We start from the raw sequence: 22,308 nt of genomic DNA, 5'->3' as shown, positions 1-22,308 counted from the left end.
CACGACTGAGCGACTGAACTGAACTGAAAGCACCCCCAATTTTTTGTGTTGCCAAATTGGGCCAAAGGTTAGTTTTGGAGAAGTGAATCAATACTTTGATATAGACTTGGGAAAAATTTTAGGACAGGGTTTCATCTCTTGAGGTGGACTGGTTGAAGTAGTAAATATACTGAATTTTCTAATTTTAATGAACAAACAAAATATAATCAACAGGTCTGAGCCTAAAGGAGAGATTCTGAAAAGTGAGATTGGGGAATTGGATGGTGTCGAGGAGACAGTCATTAGAATAAATAGGGAGATGGCCATTAAAATAAATCTCAGTTAGACCTGGGATGCCTCACTTATAAAGACAAGCAGGTAGAAGATATAATAAAGAATGGGACCATGGAAAGTTAAGCAAATTTAATCTTGTAGGAAGGCCAAGATCATTTCTATAAGTGGAGTCTCTGCTTGACTAATGACCTTGTGTTTTACCAGAGACTAAAGCATATGTGGATGAAGGGAAACCAGCGAACTTGATCTATCTAGGCTTTCAAAAAGCTTCTGGGATTGCACGGCAAGCCAAGGCAATGTAAATTAACTGGCATCACCATAGAATTGTGGGACTGTTTCACCAAGTACTACGATTGACTTAAAGGCAGGCTTAGAGGCAGGAGGCAGAGGGTTAGGGATGATAAGTCTCTGTATAGCTACATTAAAGTGGCATTCTCTCCAAAATTAGGATGGAGAAAAATTTTGCTTAAAACTCTAGTAAATGGCCTAGGAAAGGAAGTGTACTTTACTTTTGGCAACAAAATGGGAATGAATTCTAGGGGTCTGTCCCAAGGGTGGCAGGCCCAGGTGTTACGATACTAGATAATGGTGAAGAGTTTTTTTGAGGGTTGAGGAAAACCCTCAAAACGAGGGCTCTGCCTTTCTTCCATCTGCCTGTGCTAAGATGTGCTAAGGCTGAGTTTTTCTCTCATGTTATAAAAATGAACCCCTATTGAACTGTGGTCCATGCCCATGTCCATGGGAACGGAGACCAAGAGTCCTTACATGCAGATCTGTAGTGTTGTTCAGTCGCTCAGTCGTGTCTGACTCTTTGCGACCCCATGGACTGCAGCACGCCAGGCCTCCCTGTCCATCACCAACTCCTGGAGCTTGCTCAAACTCATGTCCATTGAGTCGGTGATGCCATCCAACCATCTCATCCTCTGTCAACCCCTTCTCCTCCTGCCCTCAATCTTTTCCAGCATCAGGATCTTTTCCAATGAGTTGGCTCTTCATACCAGGTAGCCAAAGTATTGGAGCTTCAGCATCAGTCTTTCCAATGAATATTCAGGCTTGATTTCCTTTAGCATTGGTGGGTTTGATCTCCTTGCTGTGCAAGAGACTCTCAAGAGTCTTCTCCAGTATCACAGTTTGAAAGCATCAATTCTGTATTAGGGTAACATGTAACTTACTGTGAAAGTGGATTTTAAGGGTTGTAATGAAGTGCAAACTAATCGATTTCATTGATATCTGGCTAGAATTTTCAATGTATTTATTTATTTATTTGCCTACATCAGGTCTTAGTTGTGGCATGTGGGATCAATTTTCCTGGCCAGGGATCGGACCTGGCCCCCCTTCACTGGGGAAAGTCTCCTGGCTAGAATTTTAAAGACTGGTTCATGTGGCTTGAAATCTGTCGTTAGAGAATCATTTTTCTTTATGTGAGTCAGTGAACTTTGTTATCATTCAAAGTAAAAGCATTCTAAATAGCCATTTGGAGAAATATCTTTGGGAGAATTCCTAATGAATGACTGTGTTGTTCTTTAGGTATATTTTCACTAGAAAGTAGCTTTACTGAAAACCTATTCTCACACTATTCCAGAGAGAAATTTTAGGTATGTCTTGAAAAGGGGTGAGTAAAGAGAAGCTTAGGAGGGGTTTTATTTTTCTAGTTAACCAAGCTGAGAAGAAGCATGGAAAGATAGAGAAAATAATGTTAAAAATAGTCATGACCCACACGACCTGTGACATGTCTATAAAACAAAAGGTATTAATATTTGTATTAGATCAAGTGTCTGGTATTGATAAGCCTCCCCACTGACTACATTTTTTAAAATAAACTTTTAATTTTGTATCGGGGTATAGATCAGGGTTTCCCAGGTGGCTCTAGTGGTAGAGAATCCACCTGCCAGTGCAGGAGACAAAAGAGACATGGGATCAATCCTGGGTCCAGAAGATCCCTGGAGGAGAACATGGCAACCCACTCCAGTCTTCTTGCCTGGAGAATCCCATGGACAGAGGAGCCTGGCGGGCTACAGTCCATAGTGTCACACAGAGTCATGTACGACTGAAGCGACTTAACCCCCCCCCCCCCCCCCACACACACACACATAGCTGGTCAACAAACAATGTTATGATAGTTTCAGGTGAACAGTGAAGGGACTCAGCCATATATATACATGTATCCATTCTCCCCCAAACCCCCTTCCCATCCAGGCTGCCACATAACATTGAGCAGGGTTCCATGTGCTATACAGTAGGTAATTGTTGGTTATCCATTTTACAGTGTGTACCTGTCCATCCCAAACTGCCTAACTATCCATTCCCCCCATCTTTCCCGCCAGCAACCATAAGTTCAGTCTCTAAGTCTGAGTCTCTTTCTGTTTTGTAAGTAAGTTCATTTGTATCATTTCTTTTTAGATCCTACTATATAAGGGATGCCCACCAACTGCATTTTTCTCCTACACAGGGAATAAAGTTGGTATCCAGATGTTGACCCTTTCTCATCTTGCTGTGAAACCTCAATGGCTGTGGCAGATTATCTTAGAATGAGGCTCTTGGGGGTTTCTTTAGAGATGAGTGGGAAATAATAAGGAAAATCACTCGCTATTAGAAGTGTGGTGTTCAATCAGCCCCTGGGAGGAGGGGGAAAGGAACATAGCCAGTGTTTTTTCTGAGGATGTCTTCTTCCTTGCCTTTCTCTGAGGTCTGATGTGCTTGCCTGCAGGAGACTGCTCACAGAGACCATCTTAAGACTTACACTAGACTTACACTAGGGGTGCAGAGAAAGGACAAGATGCTGGTGGCCAGCATTGCCCCATTCTGAGAATCCCGTCCTGAGACTCCTCTGAGACTGGTCTTAGAGATGTCTGAGACCTTTGAACTGTCTTAGAAATGGCCCTCCCGAGGCCTTGGTCTACCAGGAATTCGGACACACGGCATGGGTACATAGGTTCCAGAAAGAAGTACCATTGGGCACCAAAGGAAAAAAAAATGTTCTAGCCAGTAGTGTTTCCTCTCTAGGCCACTTTTTATTTGTAGTTGAATATGAAATAGACATATTTGGTCTCAGGCATTCTGTTAAATGAAGAAACTCTGAAATGATGCTACCCTGCGTATGTGCACCTGACTCATTGACATGAAAGTTCTTTGTTACTTACAAAACAAGTAAGAGACGTTCTTTTCCTGCCTCCTGCTCCCCCTCCCTTGATCCAAGATCCCCAATACATTTCAGTGAGCCTTTTATTAGAAATGACTGCTTATGTGGTATTTACTGGATCCTAAGAATTGTTGAAGAGATTTGGGTTAATTGCCAGTATTATTATTCCTGTTGAGTCCTAGATCTGGATGAAGTGGTTGGAAATGTGCAAAATAGATGCAGTCACTCTGGCTGCTCTAAAGTAATGGTAACATAAGGTCAAAGTATGCATTTCAGGCCATTCACTCAGTTTGGTTGATGTGCCTTTCTTTAGTAAACCTTTGGTACAGTTAAAATGGGGTTTTAAGATTGTCGGATAAAAGCTTAGGTTCATAATTTGCTTATCAGTATAAAGCAATAAAAAGCTCTGGTTGATTTCAGTCTGGAGTGGGTTTTAAAGCTGTTGCAAGCTCCCTGAAATGAAGTGTGGAGTTTGAAAGTAGCAACCCTAACTCTTCCAACTACACTTACATGAAGTATTCTTAGAAAAATATAATAAAACTGACGTTTGAAATGTATGTTTCTGATTGGCCTTCTAGAGTACCTTGCAGGATTAGTGGACCTAAAAATAATTGGCAGCTAAGCCATCCAGAGCTATATTTTGGCAAGGTTTTGCAAAATGCTCACTAGCTGCATTTCTCCTACTGATTGGTAGGTGATCTCAAATCATACATCTCCATAATGACTATAATTTATGTGCTTTATTATTAAGGTTTAGGCCAAGTGACTTCAGGCTTTGGATGTGCATAGCACTTTACTTGCAGTCATTTCACTGCTGCTTTGCAAGGGAGGAAGGATGGATTAATATATACATTCCCCACCCCCCTGGGATTATTAAAACCTTTAGAGATTTTGTTTCTTTGTTCCCATGAAGCAGAGCATTGTATATTCCTCCTGGGGTTCTTAGGTAGCCTGGAGGGGCTGAAGTTATACAGCAACCTGTGTTTTAGCTCACTTTGTGGCTCCATGAATTTAGATCGAGAAAGTGAACAGAAACTATTTTGGTAACCCTTAAGACCAATGGCTAGGAATTGTTTACTTCAGAACAAATAAAAATTAGGAAAAGAGTAAAGTAGCAATTGAGGGATTAGGAAAATTACCCCAGCAAATAATAGCTTGATGTGATTCCCCCATATTAGGATTAAATCAAGTGTTTGATGTAATACTGATGAAAGGCAACTCCCCCACATATTTATCCTGTTTACTTTGAAAACTGAAGCTTGCTTTTTTTTAAAAAATAAAAAAGAAAACTTTATCCTAGAAGTGTTAGATTTACAGAATTTGGGAAGATAGAGCCCAGAGTTTTCCTGTACCCCACATCCAGTTTCTCCCGTTATTAACATTGTATGTTTCTGTGGTACCTTGACACAATTAATAAATCAATATTGATGCATTATTAACAACCAGTACATTTTTTTAAATTAATGGTTTCATTGAGATATGATTTATTATCCAAACAATTCACGCATTTAAAGTATACAGTGGCTTTTAATGTACTCACAGAATTGTGTTTATCACCAGCATCAATTAGAACATTTTCATTATCCCAGAGATAAATCATATCTTTAAGCTTTAACCCCTTCCTTACTTCTCACCCTTGACCGCCACCCTCCCACCTCAGCTCCATGCAACCACTTTCTGTCTCTATAGATTGACCTAGGCTGGACATTTCACATAAATGGCATCATACAATATATTATGGACTTTTGCAAGTGGCTCATTCACTTAATATAGTATTTTCAAGAGTTCACCATATTGAAACACATTTCAGAACTTCTTTCCTTCTTATGGCTGAATAATATTTCATTGTTCAAATACATCCCATTGTGTTTATCCATCCATTGTTGGACATTTGGCTATTATGAATAATGCTGCTATTAACATTTGCATGTAAGTCTTTGTATTATTGTACCATATTCATAAATGCTTCCTTCTTTACAAAGGGCTCAGCCTCCAGGGGGTAAGTGATTTTTCCTAGAGCTTACAGTGAATCATACAGGTCTGAGATTCAAACCCATATTTCCAACTCCCTGTATCAGTCTTCTTATTCCCAGACTACCATTAGACCTGCAGAATGAAAGACTCAGATAGTATCAAGTATTTGGAAGTTTTTAAAATTCACTTCTTTAAAACTGCTTGTCAAGAGCTAAGTTTTCATAAGCCTCATCAAGGAGGTGAAAGAATTATACACTGAGAAATATAAAACATTAGTAAAGGAAATTGAAGATGATTCAAAGAATTGGAAAGATATTCCATGCTCTTGGATTGAAAAAATTAATGTTGTTAAACTGACCAAAAAGCGATCGATAGATTTAATGCAATCACTATCAAATTACCCTTGAAATTTTTCACAGAACTAGAACAAATAATCTTAAAATTTATATGGAAGCACAAAAGATCTAGAGTTGCCAGTGGAATTCTGAGGAAAATGCACAAAGCAGGAGGCATAACCCTTTCAGACTTCAGACAATTCTGCAAAGCTACACCTATCAAAACAGAGTGGTATTGGCACAAAGGCAGACAGTGGAACAGAATAGAGAGCCCAGAAATAAACCCACACACTTAAAGAGACAATCTTCAACAAGGGAAGCAAGAATACACAATGGGGAAAAGATTCTCTTCAAGTGGTGTTGGGAAAGTTGGGCAGTACATGTAAATCAGTGAAGCTAGAATACACTCTTACAACATACACAAAAATGACAAGATACCATAAAACTCCTATAAGAAAATACAGGCAAAAGATTGTCATAAATTGTACCATTGTTAGGTCACTCTACCAAGGCAATAGAAATAAAGAAAAAATAAACAAATGGGACCTAATCAAATTTACAAGCCTTTGCACAGCAAAAGAAACCATAAACAAATCAAAAAGACAACCTACAGACTGGGATGTAATATTTTCAAATGATGCAACCTACAAGGGCCTAATTTTCAAAATATACAAATAGCTACCACAATTCCATAAGAAAACCCCCCAAACAACCAATTTTTAAAAAAAATGGACACAATACCTAAATAGACATTTCTTCAAAGAAGATATACAGATGGCCAATATGCACATGAAAAGGTAGTCCACATTGCTAATTATTGGGTAAATGCAAATCAAAATTACAATGAGGTCTCACCCCACATCAGTCAGAATGGCCATCATCAAAAAATTTACAAACAGTAGATGCTGGAGAGGGTGTGGAGAAAAGGGAACCCTCCTACACTGTTAGTGGGAATGCAAATTGTTATAGCTACTATGGAGAATAGTAGGGTTCCTACTATTGAGAATTGAGGGTTCCTCAAAAAAAAAAAAAACAGGGGAAAAAATACCATATGACCCAGCACACCTACTCCTGGGCATATATTCAGAAAAGATAAAAACTCCTAAAAAGATACGTGCACCCCAATGTTTATTGCACCATTATTTACAATAGCCAAGACATGAAAGCAAAGTGAGCGTCAGTAGACTGTTGGTTTAAGAAGTTGTGGTATTTATATATAATGAAATATCACTCAGCCGTTAAAAAGAATGAAGCAATGCCATTAGACACAAATGGACCTAGAGATTAACACACTAAGCCAGAAAGAGAAAAATAAATACCATGTGATGTCACTTATATGTGGAGTCTTAACACAGTACAAATGAACATATCTATGAAACAAGAGACACAGATGGAGAACAAACTTGTTGTATTCAAGGGGGAAGGAAGGACTGGGAATTTGGGATTAGCAGATGTGAACTATTATATGTAAGATGGATAAACAACAAGGTTGTTCCCTATATTGCACAAGGAACTATATTCAGTGTCCTGTGATAAATTATAATGGAAAAGAATATACATGTATGTTTGAGTGTGTGTGTGTGTAACTGAGTCACTTTGCTCAATAGCAGAAATTAAATACAACATTGTAAATTAACCATACTTCAATAAAATTAATAAAGCAAAAACCCAGAAATAAACAAAAAGCTGAGTTTTCTCCAAATTCCTTTTTGCTTGAAAGGCTTTTGCAAAATCAGAACCCCTTACATTGGCAGTTTTTCTAAGGACTTTCCAGTCAGTTCTTCTCAAATGCCTCTCATTGCAGTGTTCACCCTTAGGGTGCAGTTTGTATATTTGTTATTTACCAAAGGCATTTGGTTTGCGTTTTGAGTAAAATCAGTTGGGCATCAGAGAATGTCTGCCTTCCAAATTGTGCTGGCACAGGCAAGCCTGAGTTTTCTGCATTGTGTCCCATACACTGGCTGCTGTTTCCTCCATTTAGTACTCTGGCAGAGTAATCCTGAATAGACTTATTCTGTCTCTTACCAGTACAGAAAGCTGACACCCTAGTAGTAATTACAAGTATTCCTGTATAACCATCTCCCTCCAAATGTGTGAGAATCTGAGAGACATTTTCTTGCCTTCTAGTTGGAGTTCAAAATGAAATTACAATTAGAAGTTGTTAGGTTTATAGTAAATAGGCTGGGAGCTGGCTAAGAACCTAACCATCATTTTTAACATTTTCTATAGGTAGGTGGGTTATGAATAATTAGAAGTAAATGGACGTTAGCTGCACCTCATCTGTACATCAGAGCCAGCTTTGGTGGGAGGAGTTAAAAAGGATGGACTGGATTCCTCATACTCAATGCCTGCTTCTTTCACCATTGATTTGAAGGGCTACAGAGGGAAAAAAAGAGCCAATCCACACTCGGCAGGATTGAGTAGTAATTTATTGTGATTGTCTTTGTTCAGCTTTGAAAAACGAAGGCATTGATATTAGGACTAAGGAGAAATTACATCGAGCTGGTGTGATTGAAAAAAGTTTGGCTCTTTCGAGTGATTTTTTTGTTTTTAATGCCGCAGAGTTAGGCTTTAAAAGCACGCTTCATTGACTCTCATCCAAGCCTCTGAGGACAAGGCTAAGGGACCTTTTTTCTTTTGAGGGCCACTGACCCACAAAGAAAAAAACCTAATCAAGGGCCATGTACAAAAAGCAACTTAATTTAGGTGCTTCCTTAGAAATCCATAAAGCCTTCAATACACCTGTTTTTGAACTTAAGAACAGGGAACTCTCAACAAGTATAACATGTAAAAAGTCCTTCAGTTTCTCATTACGTGCTGTTAAAAGAGGCAGAGTGGGTTAAGAGAGAATAGGATGAGAAGAGTGAAAAGGGGTGAAAAGGTAAGGGACCCGAAGAAGGCTATGAAGAACGCAGCCAGGGTCCCAGAAGCAGGAGGTTGAGTTAGGGACGTAGAGGAGGCAAATGACGGTTGTAGAGCATAACCCTGTTTACTTGTACTGTTGGACGAACTAAGACTCCAAGGCTTCTGTGGCTCTAATGCTTCAGGCGTTGAAGCTACAGTTCTTCAGAAAGGGCGTGTGTCCACAGCTCCTCTCACATGCTCACCCCCGGTCCCAGCAGTGGCTGTCGTCTGCCTGTCCCACATTGGATCCTGTTGTGCCTGTCCTCTGCTCTTTCAGCCTAAAGACCAAATTGTGACATGCTTCTTAAATGAGAAGCACATAGGATCACCAAGTTTAGAGGAGATCTCCAGAAACAAAAGACATTTCTCATTCAGACCCAGCATTTTAGAAGCAGTCTCCAACAAAGTGGAATGTCTTTCCGTCGATACTTATGGCCTGGCTTTGAATCATAGAAATCATTTTTTGGTGTTAAAGTAGAACTGTTAATGTTTTAAAAAGCAGACGAGTTGCTTGAGTTCTTACCAGTGTGCAGGGCTCTAAATTCTTCTTCAGATGCACCAAGACTTGTCCCTTTTCCTCCCTTTGAACTTCTCATCAGCCAAAACTGGTTATGGCACCAAATCCCTAGTAGCCCAAGTATGGTTTGGGATTTAATTCACAAGTGTGTCTTGGACAGGGCTTCTGGCAAGAATGTCACATTACATTTTCAACTAACACTTTTTAGAAATGCAGACAGATTACGTGGTATAGTCAAGGCTCAAATGAGCAGAAGTAGCTCTGTGAAAATCTTAAAAAGTAGCTACTCTTATTATAATTCATTTATGTAGTTTTGTACACCCTAAGTTCTCATTGTATTTCAATTCATTTTCTATGTGGGGTATGAATGTGATATGGATTTTTTTTTAAACACAGTTACAGCAAGTACTGTAACTTGTACTTGCTGTAGTAGTTGGGGACCTTTGCATTATTTTTTGTGTGAAGATTGTGTTGGGGGAAGAATCCTCCACCCTGAAACCAGGAGACAACTGGGTATCTCTTTGCTAATTAGATGTCTCAGTACCAAAGACCTGCTGTAAACTTGATAAGCCAGTGAGGAGGCAGTTTTGTTTTTGGTTAGAACAAGGTGTTTCCAGAAAACTGGGCTTCTTCCACTAATGAGATCTAAGATGGTTGGCAGCCTCACAGCTCTAAACTCTTTCACATCCTTCCTTAGCCCCCACCCCACCCCATCCCCACCCCAAAGGTTTGAAAATGGCAAAAGAAGCATTTTGTAGTTTCTGGATGAGGAAGTTATTTGAAGATTGTTTCCCTTCTCCTCTTCTTTAAATAGCCCTTTACTGCTGCAAACCCATTTTTGTCCGGCAGTAACACTCTCCCTACTTTTTAATTGCCAGGAAGGAAGAATGATCAGGAATATATCTGATTATGTAATTATTTGCATCTGTGCAGTTGACAACACTAGTGTTAGTCAAATAAATTGCCAACACCATGTTATCTGAAGTCTGCCCCTGCCACAAGGCTACTTTGCTATCTGTCCGAGGTGAAGACTTATTTCCTCTAAGCACCCACAGCCAAGAAGCAGCAGTGGTCGGCTCTGGCCCAGTTCATGTCCACGATTAGTGTTGTTACATAGATTTTACTCTTCATTCCTCATCCCTTGATTTATTATTCACACTTAACCATTGAAAGGTTAAGTGTGAGTTCCTGAGACCTTAGGTCTTTTCAGAACCCTTTTGTCTATCATGGAACATGAACTGCAACAACAGGAGGAACAGTGAAGGTAGATCCTTGTAAACATCAGTAGAAAATTATACAAGGACACCTATACCACACAGTTAATATTGGCATAACTAATGTGATGGTACCTGGTGGGATTATTTTTGAGTGGTGCCATATCTCTTGGTCATTATATGAGAAAGGCATGGTCTGTTCGAAGGGTAAATTTTGGTCTGTGACAGAGGAAGAACAAGGTAGGAGTGAAGTTTGGGGTTTACAAAAAAGAAGCTTTCTAGACTCTGATGTCAAAATCACAAACAGAATGCTGTTGCTGTAGGGGAGGCAGATGGTTTGTGCATTGAGCTACTATGGAGTGAATGTGTCTTAGACATTTTCCTTGACTCTGAGCTACCTGAAGATTACATTCATTGAAAGCCATTAGTCTATTTGGATGAATGAGTGACTACACCACACACAGTCATAAGGTCAATCTTCTAGTGTCTTGACACCTGTATGGAAGATGCTGGACAAGAAAATCTTAATAGCTGGGCTTTTGCAGGAATATCACAGACAGAGATAAAGCCAAGCATGGGCACCTAAATCAACCTCTTCCCTCTTGAACTTGATGACTTATGGTGGAGATTGATTGTCGTTCATTTTATCTTCCAGGTGATCATTTGAAAATCTGTCTCCAGGGTTATACCTGCTGCTCTCAAGAGATGGAGGAGAAGTACAGCCTACAAAGTAAGGAGGATTTCAAAAGTGTGGTCAGCGAACAGTGCAATCATTTACAAGCTGTCTTTGCTTCCCGCTACAAGAAGTTTGATGGTATGTATTAGAACTTTGGTCTCAGTAAGTGTAGTCATTTGCTTATTTATTTATCTATCACCATGTTGCTTGTAGGATCTTATTTCCCTGACCAGGCATTGAACCTGGACCACAGCAGTGAAGTGCTGAGTCCTAACCGCTGGATGGCCAGGGAACTCCCTTGAATTCATGTTATACCTTTTAGTCAAGTCACATCCATGAGCTGCCAGTGAAATTTGTACAGTTGCTTCTCCCTGAGCGCCCTTCTCCTCTCAGTGCTCGTTTTCTCTCAAGATGCTCTCTTTCCTGGATCCCAGGGGCAAGTGAGCCTTACAGCTTTAGTGCTAGAATCCTTCCAGATACACTAGGATCTGTATGGTCTGGTAGCCATTATGGAAATATGGTCACAAGAAGCCAAGGAAGAGATTAAAGTAGTTTGAATTCTTTCGTTTATTTTCTTGGGTGAATACACAATAGTGTTGTTGACGCAAGTCACTTAAAAAAAAGCTTTCTAATAAAAAACAGGCATCTGAAAACTTAGCCAAAATAACCATATTCTGCAGATGCTGGACTTCAAATTTAATTTCAAAATGGCTCCCCCAAAGCCAACCAGAATTCCTAGAAACCCTGTAGAACACAGGACTGAAGCTCAGCTCTCCAGTGTCCATGCAGCAGCGACCCAGAGATAGCTCCTGGGCTCTAGTCTTCAGTATACTGGGCTCCATCCAGGGCCTCATTTTAGCTGGAGCTTCAGTAGCTCAGATGGTAAAGAATCTGCCTGCAGTGCAGGAGACCTGGGTTTGATCCCTGGGTTGGGAAATCCCCTGGAATAGGACATAGCAGCCCACTCCAGAGTTCTGCCTGGAGAATCCCCATAGACAGAGGAGCCTGGTGGGCTGTAGTCCATGGGTCACAAAGAGTTGGACACAACTGAGTGACTAACACTTTCAATTTCACACTTGGTCTATCTATGTGACACTTGATCTTATGGTCTATCCACGTTAAAGCCACGAACGAACCCATTTCATAATGTCCCCTCTGCCAAATACGGATTCTCAGATGCACACTTGATCTTTTCAGAGTGAAGAAATAGCCAATCTGAGTTAGAAGAGAGGGACTTCAACATATCTGAAGCAATGTAATAGATAACAGACTTTCAAAACTAGAGTTATGTGGTCCCAAACACCTCAGGATTCCTTTCTCTGGTGCTGTTCACTCAGTCTGAAGATTGTTGTGAAGTAGATTTAATTTTAATAGAAATAATTTCCTTTGTGCCTGTTGTAAAGGCCATTCTAATTACATAGTACCTTTGAAGCATGCTTTTCCTGACATTCTGTGTGGTGAAGAAGTATAAGGCAAATTTTCAAGATGTGAAATGTCTTTGAGCATTTCTGCAAAGGGCTCATTACCATGGTGAGAAGTGGGACTAAATTAGATTTGATCTAGCTGATAAGGCAGTCCCCAGTTAAAGAACAGGTTGTATTTCAAATGTTGGCTTTGAGATTAGTTATTTGAAACTGATAACTGATTTAATAAGTGTTAGTAGGTTCCCAGGCTACATGACAAATGGATAATTAAACTGTAATGTAGGTGAACTAAATTTTTCTATGTACCAATTTTTGTGCCCACTTTCCCCAACACTTTGTATGAAGAATTATGCTTAGTCTGTATCTCCTTTCCCTAAATAGATGGAAATAATTTACATATTTCTGTATCCTGTTGACACCACGTGAAGATGAGGGTTATTGGCAAAAGACATCATTAGACCACCTGTGTCTCCTCCTGGTCACTAAATTTATCAGTATGGTCATTGAAAAGAATGGTATTCTCTTGACTATGACATTTCCCATTCAAGACAATAACTGAGAAAAACTTAGGAAGATAGACGGTCATCTTTCAAAACATGAGATGATTATTAAAAATTACTACTTGGGGATTTACTAATGGGACTTAAAAGGGAAAATTCCAGCTCTTTAGAAGTGGCTAGCCTGTTTGTAGCCTGCTGGAGTGGAGATGAGGCTGTTAACTTCCAAGGTCACCACCTCCAGATCACCCCATTTCTTATTAGACATGTATCCGCCTGGTGTGGAGCACAGACATTTAGTGATTTCTCTTGCCGATGGGCCTGCTGGTTTTCCTATTCTTTCACCTTCACATTCCCCATGGTTTTATAGCATAATTCGTATGACTCCAGTGTGTAGTTTTTAAAAAGCCATACAAAGAAACTTTATCAGTAAGTGTTAACATGTTTTTTAAAAACGTAGAGAAAAACAGTTTCTCTTGGCCATCCCTACCAGGCTTCACCTTCAATATATGTGTTTGATTATCAGTTTCAAAACTGGCCATGAAAAATTATTATGAAACTCCAGCTTGTCTCTTCTGAATTCACATTAGACTATGGCATAGACAATAAAGGTAGGCAGCCTAGATTTAAAATTATTTTGAAGGTGTAGTAGCTAAAATGTGTTTGACCTGCAGATCAGAACAGAGCTTGGATATTTTGCCGCACCCCGCCCCCAACCAAGTTAGGTTTTCTGAGACAATTAACTGCTTCTATATGGTAAAAATTGAATGGTAGCCAAGAAACCATCATCCTCTGGTGGGTGCTGCATTTACTGATTGATTTTTAAGGTTGGCAATTATGACCTGCCAGTACTCCACAAGGCCTAAAGATGATGTTGAGTGAAGTTGTGCAGGGGCTGTTCTGACTCTCAGAAATTCAAGGGTGGGGTGATTTGGTCACCACCTTTGTAAAAGCCACACCAAGGGTTATTGATGTGAATGGAAGGCAGGAAGTTGAGTGGAGTAACAAGATGGCAACTGGAAAGACAATAGGGCAGCAAGGTGGCACAAAGAAGGCTAGCAGTAAGTACTAAGTAAATAGTGAAGGACACATGGGAACAGAGGAGGTCAGACTACTTCAAAGAAGCATCTTTGGCCATCTCCAAGCTTATAGTATAAATTCAAAGTGGCTGTCCTGAACTCAGGCAACTTCCTCTATCATCAAAACCTCAGTCATGTTAATGAGATACCATTTTTTCTAAGGCAGGAATAAGTATTTTTTAAAATAAAATTTCAAATAAAAATGAGGTTTTTTTTTGAGGCTTTTCAGGAACTCACCCTTTGTAACCGGAAAGCATCCCATTATCATACTGCCTCAATGAGCTCTGGGCAGAGTCCGAGCACCAGCCCTGGCGTTTTGGAAACAGTTAGTCCCCTTATCTCTAAGGTCCATTGTTCTACACGTTTAATTTTCTGTTCTTTGCACCTGTACAGTATATAAACCAGTTTTTAAGTTGTAAAACACGTATGTGTTTTGAGACCTGGCTGAAATATAGAACTTCCTTAGGCATCAGTCCCCCCACCCACTCTCTAAAGACCCCCCCCCCCCCGCCCATTCTCAGATATCCCATATATTAAAGCCATACCTCTGAATTTAGGACTCACCTTTGTATTCTCCTATACTTTAATCTACTCTTTGACTTAGAATGTTCAATACCAGGAATCTACTATCCTGGGCTAGAGGCATGGAGCCAGACAGAGTTCGCTGCTCCCCCTCTTGGTCAGTTCTGGGAATTTTTCTTTCTTTTTTTGAAGTATAGAACTGCTAATTAACATAGCTGAATCAGTTGTCTCATAAATATGCTAATCAGATACTCCGTTCAGGGGGCTTTGAAAGAATTGCTTGGCAAAAGGAATAGAAATAATAGAAGTAGGGCATAATCCGTGTTTGGGGACCACAACATAAAGACCCACCCCCAAATGTCACATTTTGTGAGGCTAGTTGTTTTTAAAAGAATCAGAGCTAAATCAAACAACCCAAATAGATTAAGAAGATTAGAGCTGCCATGTTAAATGTATTTCCAAATGATATAGTAAAAATGATGGTAACAACCACAAAGATCAATTCTTGCTTACAGACTCCTCAAATCAAATTATTTGCACGTTGTTTTGCAGGTTCAAAAAGACTTTTTAAGGAAATTGCAGTGTTGTCTGATGGTAGTCCATTGGGGAAACTGCTTTCATTTGCCATTGTGGGAGCAAATGTAGCAACTTTGGGCAGGAGGTGGAGCCTATGGAGTTATCAGCCTGGTTCTGCTGTGAACCCACTGTGACCTGGGGCAATTAACTGGTCTCAGTTTTCCCATCCATAAAATGAAGGGGTTGAGTTGGATGCTCTCTAAAGACCCTTTCAATTCTACAAATTCTGTGAATCTTCTAAACATGTGACCAGACCAGCTGCTTCAGTGAAAGGTCTTACAAGATGTTAATTAGGCGTCTGCATGGTCCCCTCTATTTTCCTCCTATCATTTCTTAACCCTCCGCTACTTTCACCAGGTCTTTGAAAACCCTCTCATGGGCCTGAAGCTTGTTAACTCGAATAATAGTAGAAATGTTCTGAATTAGCTTAAAATGCACATAAAAGAAATAATTGTCTGTCCCATCTATCTGAAGAGTGCTTCATGTCCTGCTTTTGTGAAATGATAGAAAACAAGAGGGCTGGAGAGCTTAAGTGAAGGGTGGCCACTCTTCAGATGAAGCCAAATTTGTGTTTTAATCACTGACTAAAAATTTTCCATCGTTCATCCTGGCCATTACTTCATTAGGCCAATAGGCAAAGCAGTGTGGAGATTCAGTGAGTTGAAGGCATTCGAATTCACATGCCCATGAAAAACAAATATATAGCCAACTAAACCTCATGGCCATTAGCTAAGCTGAATTTTCTGGAATTTTCCTGACCCCTAACCATAAGTATTTTTCAACTGCATAGTTCTCTTACTGTCCTTTGCAAGGCCATACCAACTTACTAAGGACTTCCTGGGTCTTTAGTTTAAGTCTTAGACATCCTTAAAATAGATGTGTCATAGAAATGTGTAACATACACAAAACATAGTGTTTTTAAGCCTTACCTCGGGGTCTCATTCATTAAGATGTCTTTTTTTAATTTGTTGCTTCTTAAAACTTCTATTAAAGCACAGGAGGCAAGATGAGTAGCCACAAAAAGTATAGAAAAAGACGTGAGGCCTCTAGCCTTCCTGCAAATGCAGTGTTCCTTTCAGATCATACTGTGCTTGGAAAGCACGGCTACTCTGTTTTACAATTCTATTTTCCTTCTTTTGTTTTTTCCCTCCATACAAAAGAGACTAAAAAGCTGCGTATTTTTTCTAATTCTTTGAGAATCTCTCTGTGAAACGTGACTAGAACGAGCCACTACTAGTTTACTGTAATCAAATCAAGAGCTCAGACAAAACACACACGTTTCTGTATTGACAAAGGTTTTCTGCCTTTTGAGTTGTTACCTCAGGTGTGACCAATTGTGACTGTGGCGATGGCTCTCTCATTGAAAATGCCTGTGCAGCTTTCAGTGCGCCCTGAGCACTCTCTTTAGGCCTCTGATATTAGCTGTGGCTTCAAGCAGCAGCTGATCTGTTTGGAGGCGAGTAAATACACAGAAGAGCTTGAGCCAAACTGCTTTTATCTGTTTTTGTTGGTTCATTGTGCTTTGAGCCTGGGAGTTGAGAACCTTGTTGATGATCTCTGCTCACCCTTTTTTTCCATGCATCTGTCTGTCCTGTCAAAGAAAAGGGCTTATTTGATCTAGCAGTTATTCTGATTGAGAGAATTCCCAAGCCATTCAGGCCTTTCTTGTTCATTGTCCTGGCCCATCTCCACCTCTCTCTCTGTCTCTCTCATAATAAAGGGGACTCAAGCAGGGAGTGCTACATGGGCACACCTTTTCCGTAGGTCACTTTGGCAGTGTGTCAGACGTGTCACATAGGTTCATTTATACCCTTTGATTCAAAAAATCTGCATACAGGTTTATGTACAGGAATGTTCATCACAGTGTTGCTGCTGCTGCTGCTAAGTCACTTCAGTCATGTCGGACTCTGTGCGATCCCATAGATGGAAGCCAACCAGGCTCCCCTGTCCCTGGGATTCTCCAGGCAAGAACACTGGAGTGGGTTGCCTTTTCCTTCTCCAATGCATGAAAGTGAAAAGTGAAAGTGAAGTCGCTCAGCCATGTCCGACTCTTAGCGACCCCATGGACTGCAGCCTACCAGGCTCCACCGCCCATGGGATTTTCCAGGCAAGAGTACTGGAGTGGGGTGCCATCGCCTTCTCCGAATCTGTAACTAATGAAAAATAGGAAATCAGTCTAAACATCCCATAGTGATTACATTATGATTTGGCCATATAGTGTCATAGTATGCGGTTGCTAAAAATGATATTTCTGGAAGCTTTTTAATCACATCAGAAGTGCTAACCATACAGTGTTACATGAGAACAGGGTATAAATACAGTATGACTTCAACCGTGTGACAACACATTCCTTCGTAGAAAAGGCAGGAAAGAAATTCAATAAACCATTGTTGTTCTCTCTTAATGGTGGGATTATGGGTAATTTTTATTTTCTTCATACGTTGCCATATTTTCCACATTGCTGTGACTTCAAAGGAATAGGTTGTAGGAAAAAACAGTATTTTTTAACAAAAAATGTAAGAACTACTTTGGTGTTTTGCCACTTTTGGGTTATTTTCAGCATCATGATACTCACTGTAGACAATTAGGAAAAAGTAGAAAAAAATGTTGAAGCATTTAAGTTGGATGAATATGATAAGGGAAAAAGTCATTTTTGAAAGCATGAGGTGGATTACTTTTCTGATTATGTCACTGCAAAATTGGAGTGAGCAAAATTGGAGTGAACAAAATTGAGAATCATATTGAAAAACATCACACTGATTCCCCAATACCTGACCATCACTTCTGTACACCTCATCTTTTTTTGCTCAGGGAGATAATGTAATATGTACATAGAAATCAGAATCATAACTGATAATGCTACTGTGCATCCTCATTTTTCATTTCATATTAGATCAGATAGACTGTATATGAGGTTTGTGTATAAGGTCATATCATACAATAGATAGACGTGGAGGTTAGTATATGGAGCACTTGGAACACTACTCTAGCCTCTTTCTTTTCTTTTTTTTTTTGTTGGAGGTTTCTTAAACCTGCCCCCATGGGCCCTTCTCAGCGAGAAGGGATACAGCTGTGCTAAGGTGACTTGGCTATCTGGTGCTGGGAGGATCATTACTAGAAATGGAACAAGGTCCAGGGGAAGGGCTTACAGCACTGAGCCTTGTGTCCTGGGCCAAGTTACCCGGGAGAGAGAAAGGAAAGGAGCTTTAGCATTCAACATGCATTAACTACTGAAAGCAACCTTGGGAAGAAAGGGCTGCTCCTACTGTGGCTGGATCCCCCAGCCCCTTTCATATGTTAACAGCCCCTAATAACGGCCGCAGCTGGCAATGGCCTTGTCATCCTAGGAGAGGTCCATTGTTGGGCGATAGCTGAGGAACATTAGTCAAGTACAAGTCCTTTTAGTGCACCATGCCCTCCCTAGCAGGCGCTCCTGAGGAGGGACCTTATACCAAGCTGGAGGACAGTGCCTGTTAAAAACTTAACGTGGATTTGGCCAGAAAAGCAAGTCAGAGGAGATAGTCAGAAGCCAAAGTTTCAGTTTGGTTTGGTCAGTTAAATGCTTGTTTAATTTCCTCCCCCCTGCCTCCATTTGTAGATACCTATGTTAGCTGTTCTTCATCAAATACTTAAGACCTTGGGTGGAAAGCATGGCTAGCTATAATTCTCTGAGTTTTCTTAACTGTGAGAAGTATGATTTGTAGCATTTACCAGGAGGTTTCTTTCTCAGGAATTTTGTGGATGTGGTAACTTACTGTTTGCACACCACACCAGGGCTGTGAAATAAGGCCTTTACAGTAAAGAGGAAATTAATCCTTATATGTAAAAGGCAGCTTCCCAATAACATAAATACAAGGGCGTAATTTATAGCACCAAGCAAATGGATTGAATAGAGAGGGCTCCCAGTCTCTTCAGGTCACGGGTTAATTCTAAAATGCATTCTAGCTCATTAATCAATAGCTGGTCGATTGTTTATAAAGTAGTAACTAATGGCATTTAATAGCAGAACTGAAGGCCTTTTGACCCATTTCAAGAATTTTGAATGTTTATTTGATGCAAGACAAGTGGCAGTGGATAGAAGTTCCAAAAGCACACGATGTTCTTTTTGTAAAAGACAGGATATTTACATAGAAAACTTTTATATGGAAAAGTTTTGCCTTTTCACTCTGGTAGTTTTTCCCATCTTGAATGGCTACTACTGACAAGAAGAGTAATCACCTTTATAAAAAGGAATAATCACTTGTTAAAGGTGGAAAATAGTCCCACTCTCTTAGCTCAACCCTTGCATTGAGCTGCTTCTGGCAAAGAACATAGGTGAAATACGTGGGGGTGGGGCATTGACCTACTGTTTCTGAATTCCTAATTTTCCTTCCCCTAATTCTTTGCCTTGATCTTTTTGTATTGGGTTAACCAAAAAATTTATTCAGGTCTCTCTATATTGTCTTACAGGAAAACCTGAATGACCTTTTTGGCCTATACAATATATATATATGTGTGTGCGCTATATATGATATTCTATTGTAATATCACATGTAATCTCTTCCCTGGATTTCTCCATCCCATGTTTTTCACTCAGGAGTTGCTCCACCCTTGTGGATGTCTGGGACATTTTACAGCGTTGGAAGCTACAGCCATTAAGCATCTTTATCTTTGGCTAAATTGCTCCCAGTTTTATAAGGTCTTGGGTCTTAACTGTTCTCCAGCAGCTTTGGCTTAATTGATGTTTGCCCAAGAGCGATAATATTTGACTCTGCCAAGAAAGATAAAAACCAGCCTTGAAAGTTTTTTTTTTTTTATGATTGTATATATAAAGAAACTCTAAAGGTGACAGTATCATTTCATATATCACATATGGTGTCCATTTATTGAGCAGCTATTATGTGTGAGGCATGATCCATAATGAGGGGAGCAGTGATAGTCCTATTTAATGGAGGAAGAAGCAACAGAGGCTCACTGAGGTTTAGATCTTCTGTCCCATCAAGGTCACATAGCTCATAAATGAGAGGTCTCATGCCTTTCCCACTGTGTGATGCTGCTTTAGATCCTGGCATGTTACACTCTTTATTTCCATTGCTATGTTAAGTGGTCATTCATGAGCCCTAGGTGTAGCAGCTGTTTTATCCTTAGAACATAAACCCTTAAGCCGCCAAACTGAAAATTGAAGGAGAAATAAACCCTGATCAGAGACACCGTATTTCAAATGCTTATTAACTGTCTCCTCTCTGATTCTTCTTTCAGGCACCAATAGCATCACTTAAAACTGACTCCCTGAGCAGCATTTTTCATGAACACAAGCAGTTCCTACAAGGGAGATCTGATTTCCAATTAATTCAGCTTCTGATTGTGGTGGAACTCTGGTTGACACTGCCCCTGACTGGTTCTGTTTTAGCCACTAACTGTCTTCTAATTGGCTTTAGGCATAATGTTTATGAAGGAATGATTGCAATCTCAGGCCCACACGGTTTTCCTTCGGGAGTTAGGATCTGATTTTGAATAATGGGGTAGAAAGTGGAGCTTTGCAGCAATGAATGAAGTTGCTATTGATGGCTGGGGACCATGTCCTGAATGTCTAGTTTGTGTTCTGCACCCCACTGTAGAAGGAAATGTAGGAAGAGAGGGGGATGGGGATGTGAAGGAATCTACAATAACATATGAGAGCTGCCAGTTTGGTAAGAGGAACAGATGCAAAAGCTTTCCTCCCCGCTTTTTTCTTACAGCAAATTGTTATGCTTTGACTGGTATTGTACCCAATTGGTATGGATTTTAGAATCTAAATTATGTCTGCCATATCCTTGAAAGATCTCTTTGAGAAAAAAAACATAGGTGGAATAGTCCTATTTACCAGGCTGATAAGAACATGTCTGGGGCTTCCCAGGTGGTGCTAGTGATAAAGAACTCACCTGCCAATGCAGGAGACATAAGAGGTGCAGGTTCGATCCCTGGGTCAGGAAGATTCCCTGGAGGAGGACACCACAACCCACTCCAGTATTCTTGCCTAACGAATCCCTTGGACAGAGGAGCCTGGTGGGGCTCCTCCAAGAGGTTGCAAAGAGTCAGACACGACTGAAACGACTGATCAAGAACATGTCTAAGGAAGGACCCCTGGTGGTCCAGTGGCTAAGACTCCATACTAACAATCCTGCATTTGATCCCTGGTCAGGGCTCTCGATCCCACATGTTCCATCTAAAGAGCCCACATGCCACAACTAAGACCAAACACGGCCAGATAAGAAACTACTAAATATTTTTTTAGAAAAGAACATGTCTAAGGAGAAATGAGATTGAGTCTCTTGGATCACTTGACTTTTGTTCTGTTGACTTTGTAGGTGAGAAATAGATGAATATTAAAAAAAAAACTTGCTATATGAAATGAAAGATTAAAGGATTTTATAGATGCTTTCAAAATCTGGTGCCTCCATAAAAGCATGTGCGGAAAGTAGCAGGATAGTAAAGGTGAATTGGATGGAGAAAATTCATCTTCCTAGAAATTTTCATTACAGTCTGCTTGGGCAGGAATGTTAAGATGCATGGCAAAACCATGTGCTTTGATTTGAGCACATAGCAACCACTTGGTACATACTTGTGAAATTGCATAGTTCAGAGAGAGAAATTATCAGATTTCTAACTCCTTATATCAGTGCTTTAGAATTTCTGTATATAATCCATTCAGCCTTTATATTTGCAAGTTATGGCCACACTAAAGAATCTTTTAAAATGTGAAGAAAAGGAAATCAACTGAACGGTTAAATGAATTCGAGCCTAATATGTAGCACCAAACTAAAACTCTGAAAAATATAAGCTAACATCACACACATCTGCACATGCACACACGCACACACACACAAAACCTTCCCAGACAGAATTTGAGTCCTGGGAGATAAAGTCCATTGCGGTATTAGGCAGAGAACATGCTGTGTTAAAATCAGATCTGTTCTTCATTGGATCATTGATCTTGTGCCTCAGTATAGCTATATAAATATATCTATACCGACCCACAGGCTTTTGACACAAATGAGGAAGTCTTGAGAATGTTTTATTTTTACCATAAAATTTGCAGTGTCTTAGTGATTCTTTGACCTCGAAACTTTTAAGCCTAAAAAAATAAACTCTGACCTTTCATAGTAGTATTCAGTTAAAACCAAGCTATCCATATCATTCCGCCCCCACCTTTAGAAACC

The 22,308-nt window shown here is 40.0% G+C and overlaps 1 protein-coding gene across 1 annotated transcript in view; it reads left to right on the top strand.

Annotated features, from left to right (window-relative positions):
• Positions 1-22,308, top strand: part of GPC4 (glypican 4) — a 105,560-nt gene that overhangs the window by 60,140 nt on the left and 23,112 nt on the right. Inside the window, exon 2 of the mRNA XM_052662896.1 lies at positions 11,012-11,170. Coding sequence (XP_052518856.1) covers positions 11,012-11,170 — 159 coding nt within the window. The remainder of the gene's footprint in view (positions 1-11,011; positions 11,171-22,308) is intronic.

The sequence above is a fragment of the Budorcas taxicolor genome, chromosome X (assembly GCF_023091745.1).
Source record: "Budorcas taxicolor isolate Tak-1 chromosome X, Takin1.1, whole genome shotgun sequence".
NCBI classification, from domain to species: domain Eukaryota; kingdom Metazoa; phylum Chordata; class Mammalia; order Artiodactyla; family Bovidae; genus Budorcas; species Budorcas taxicolor.
This window is presented reverse-complemented; position numbering and strand designations above follow the sequence as displayed.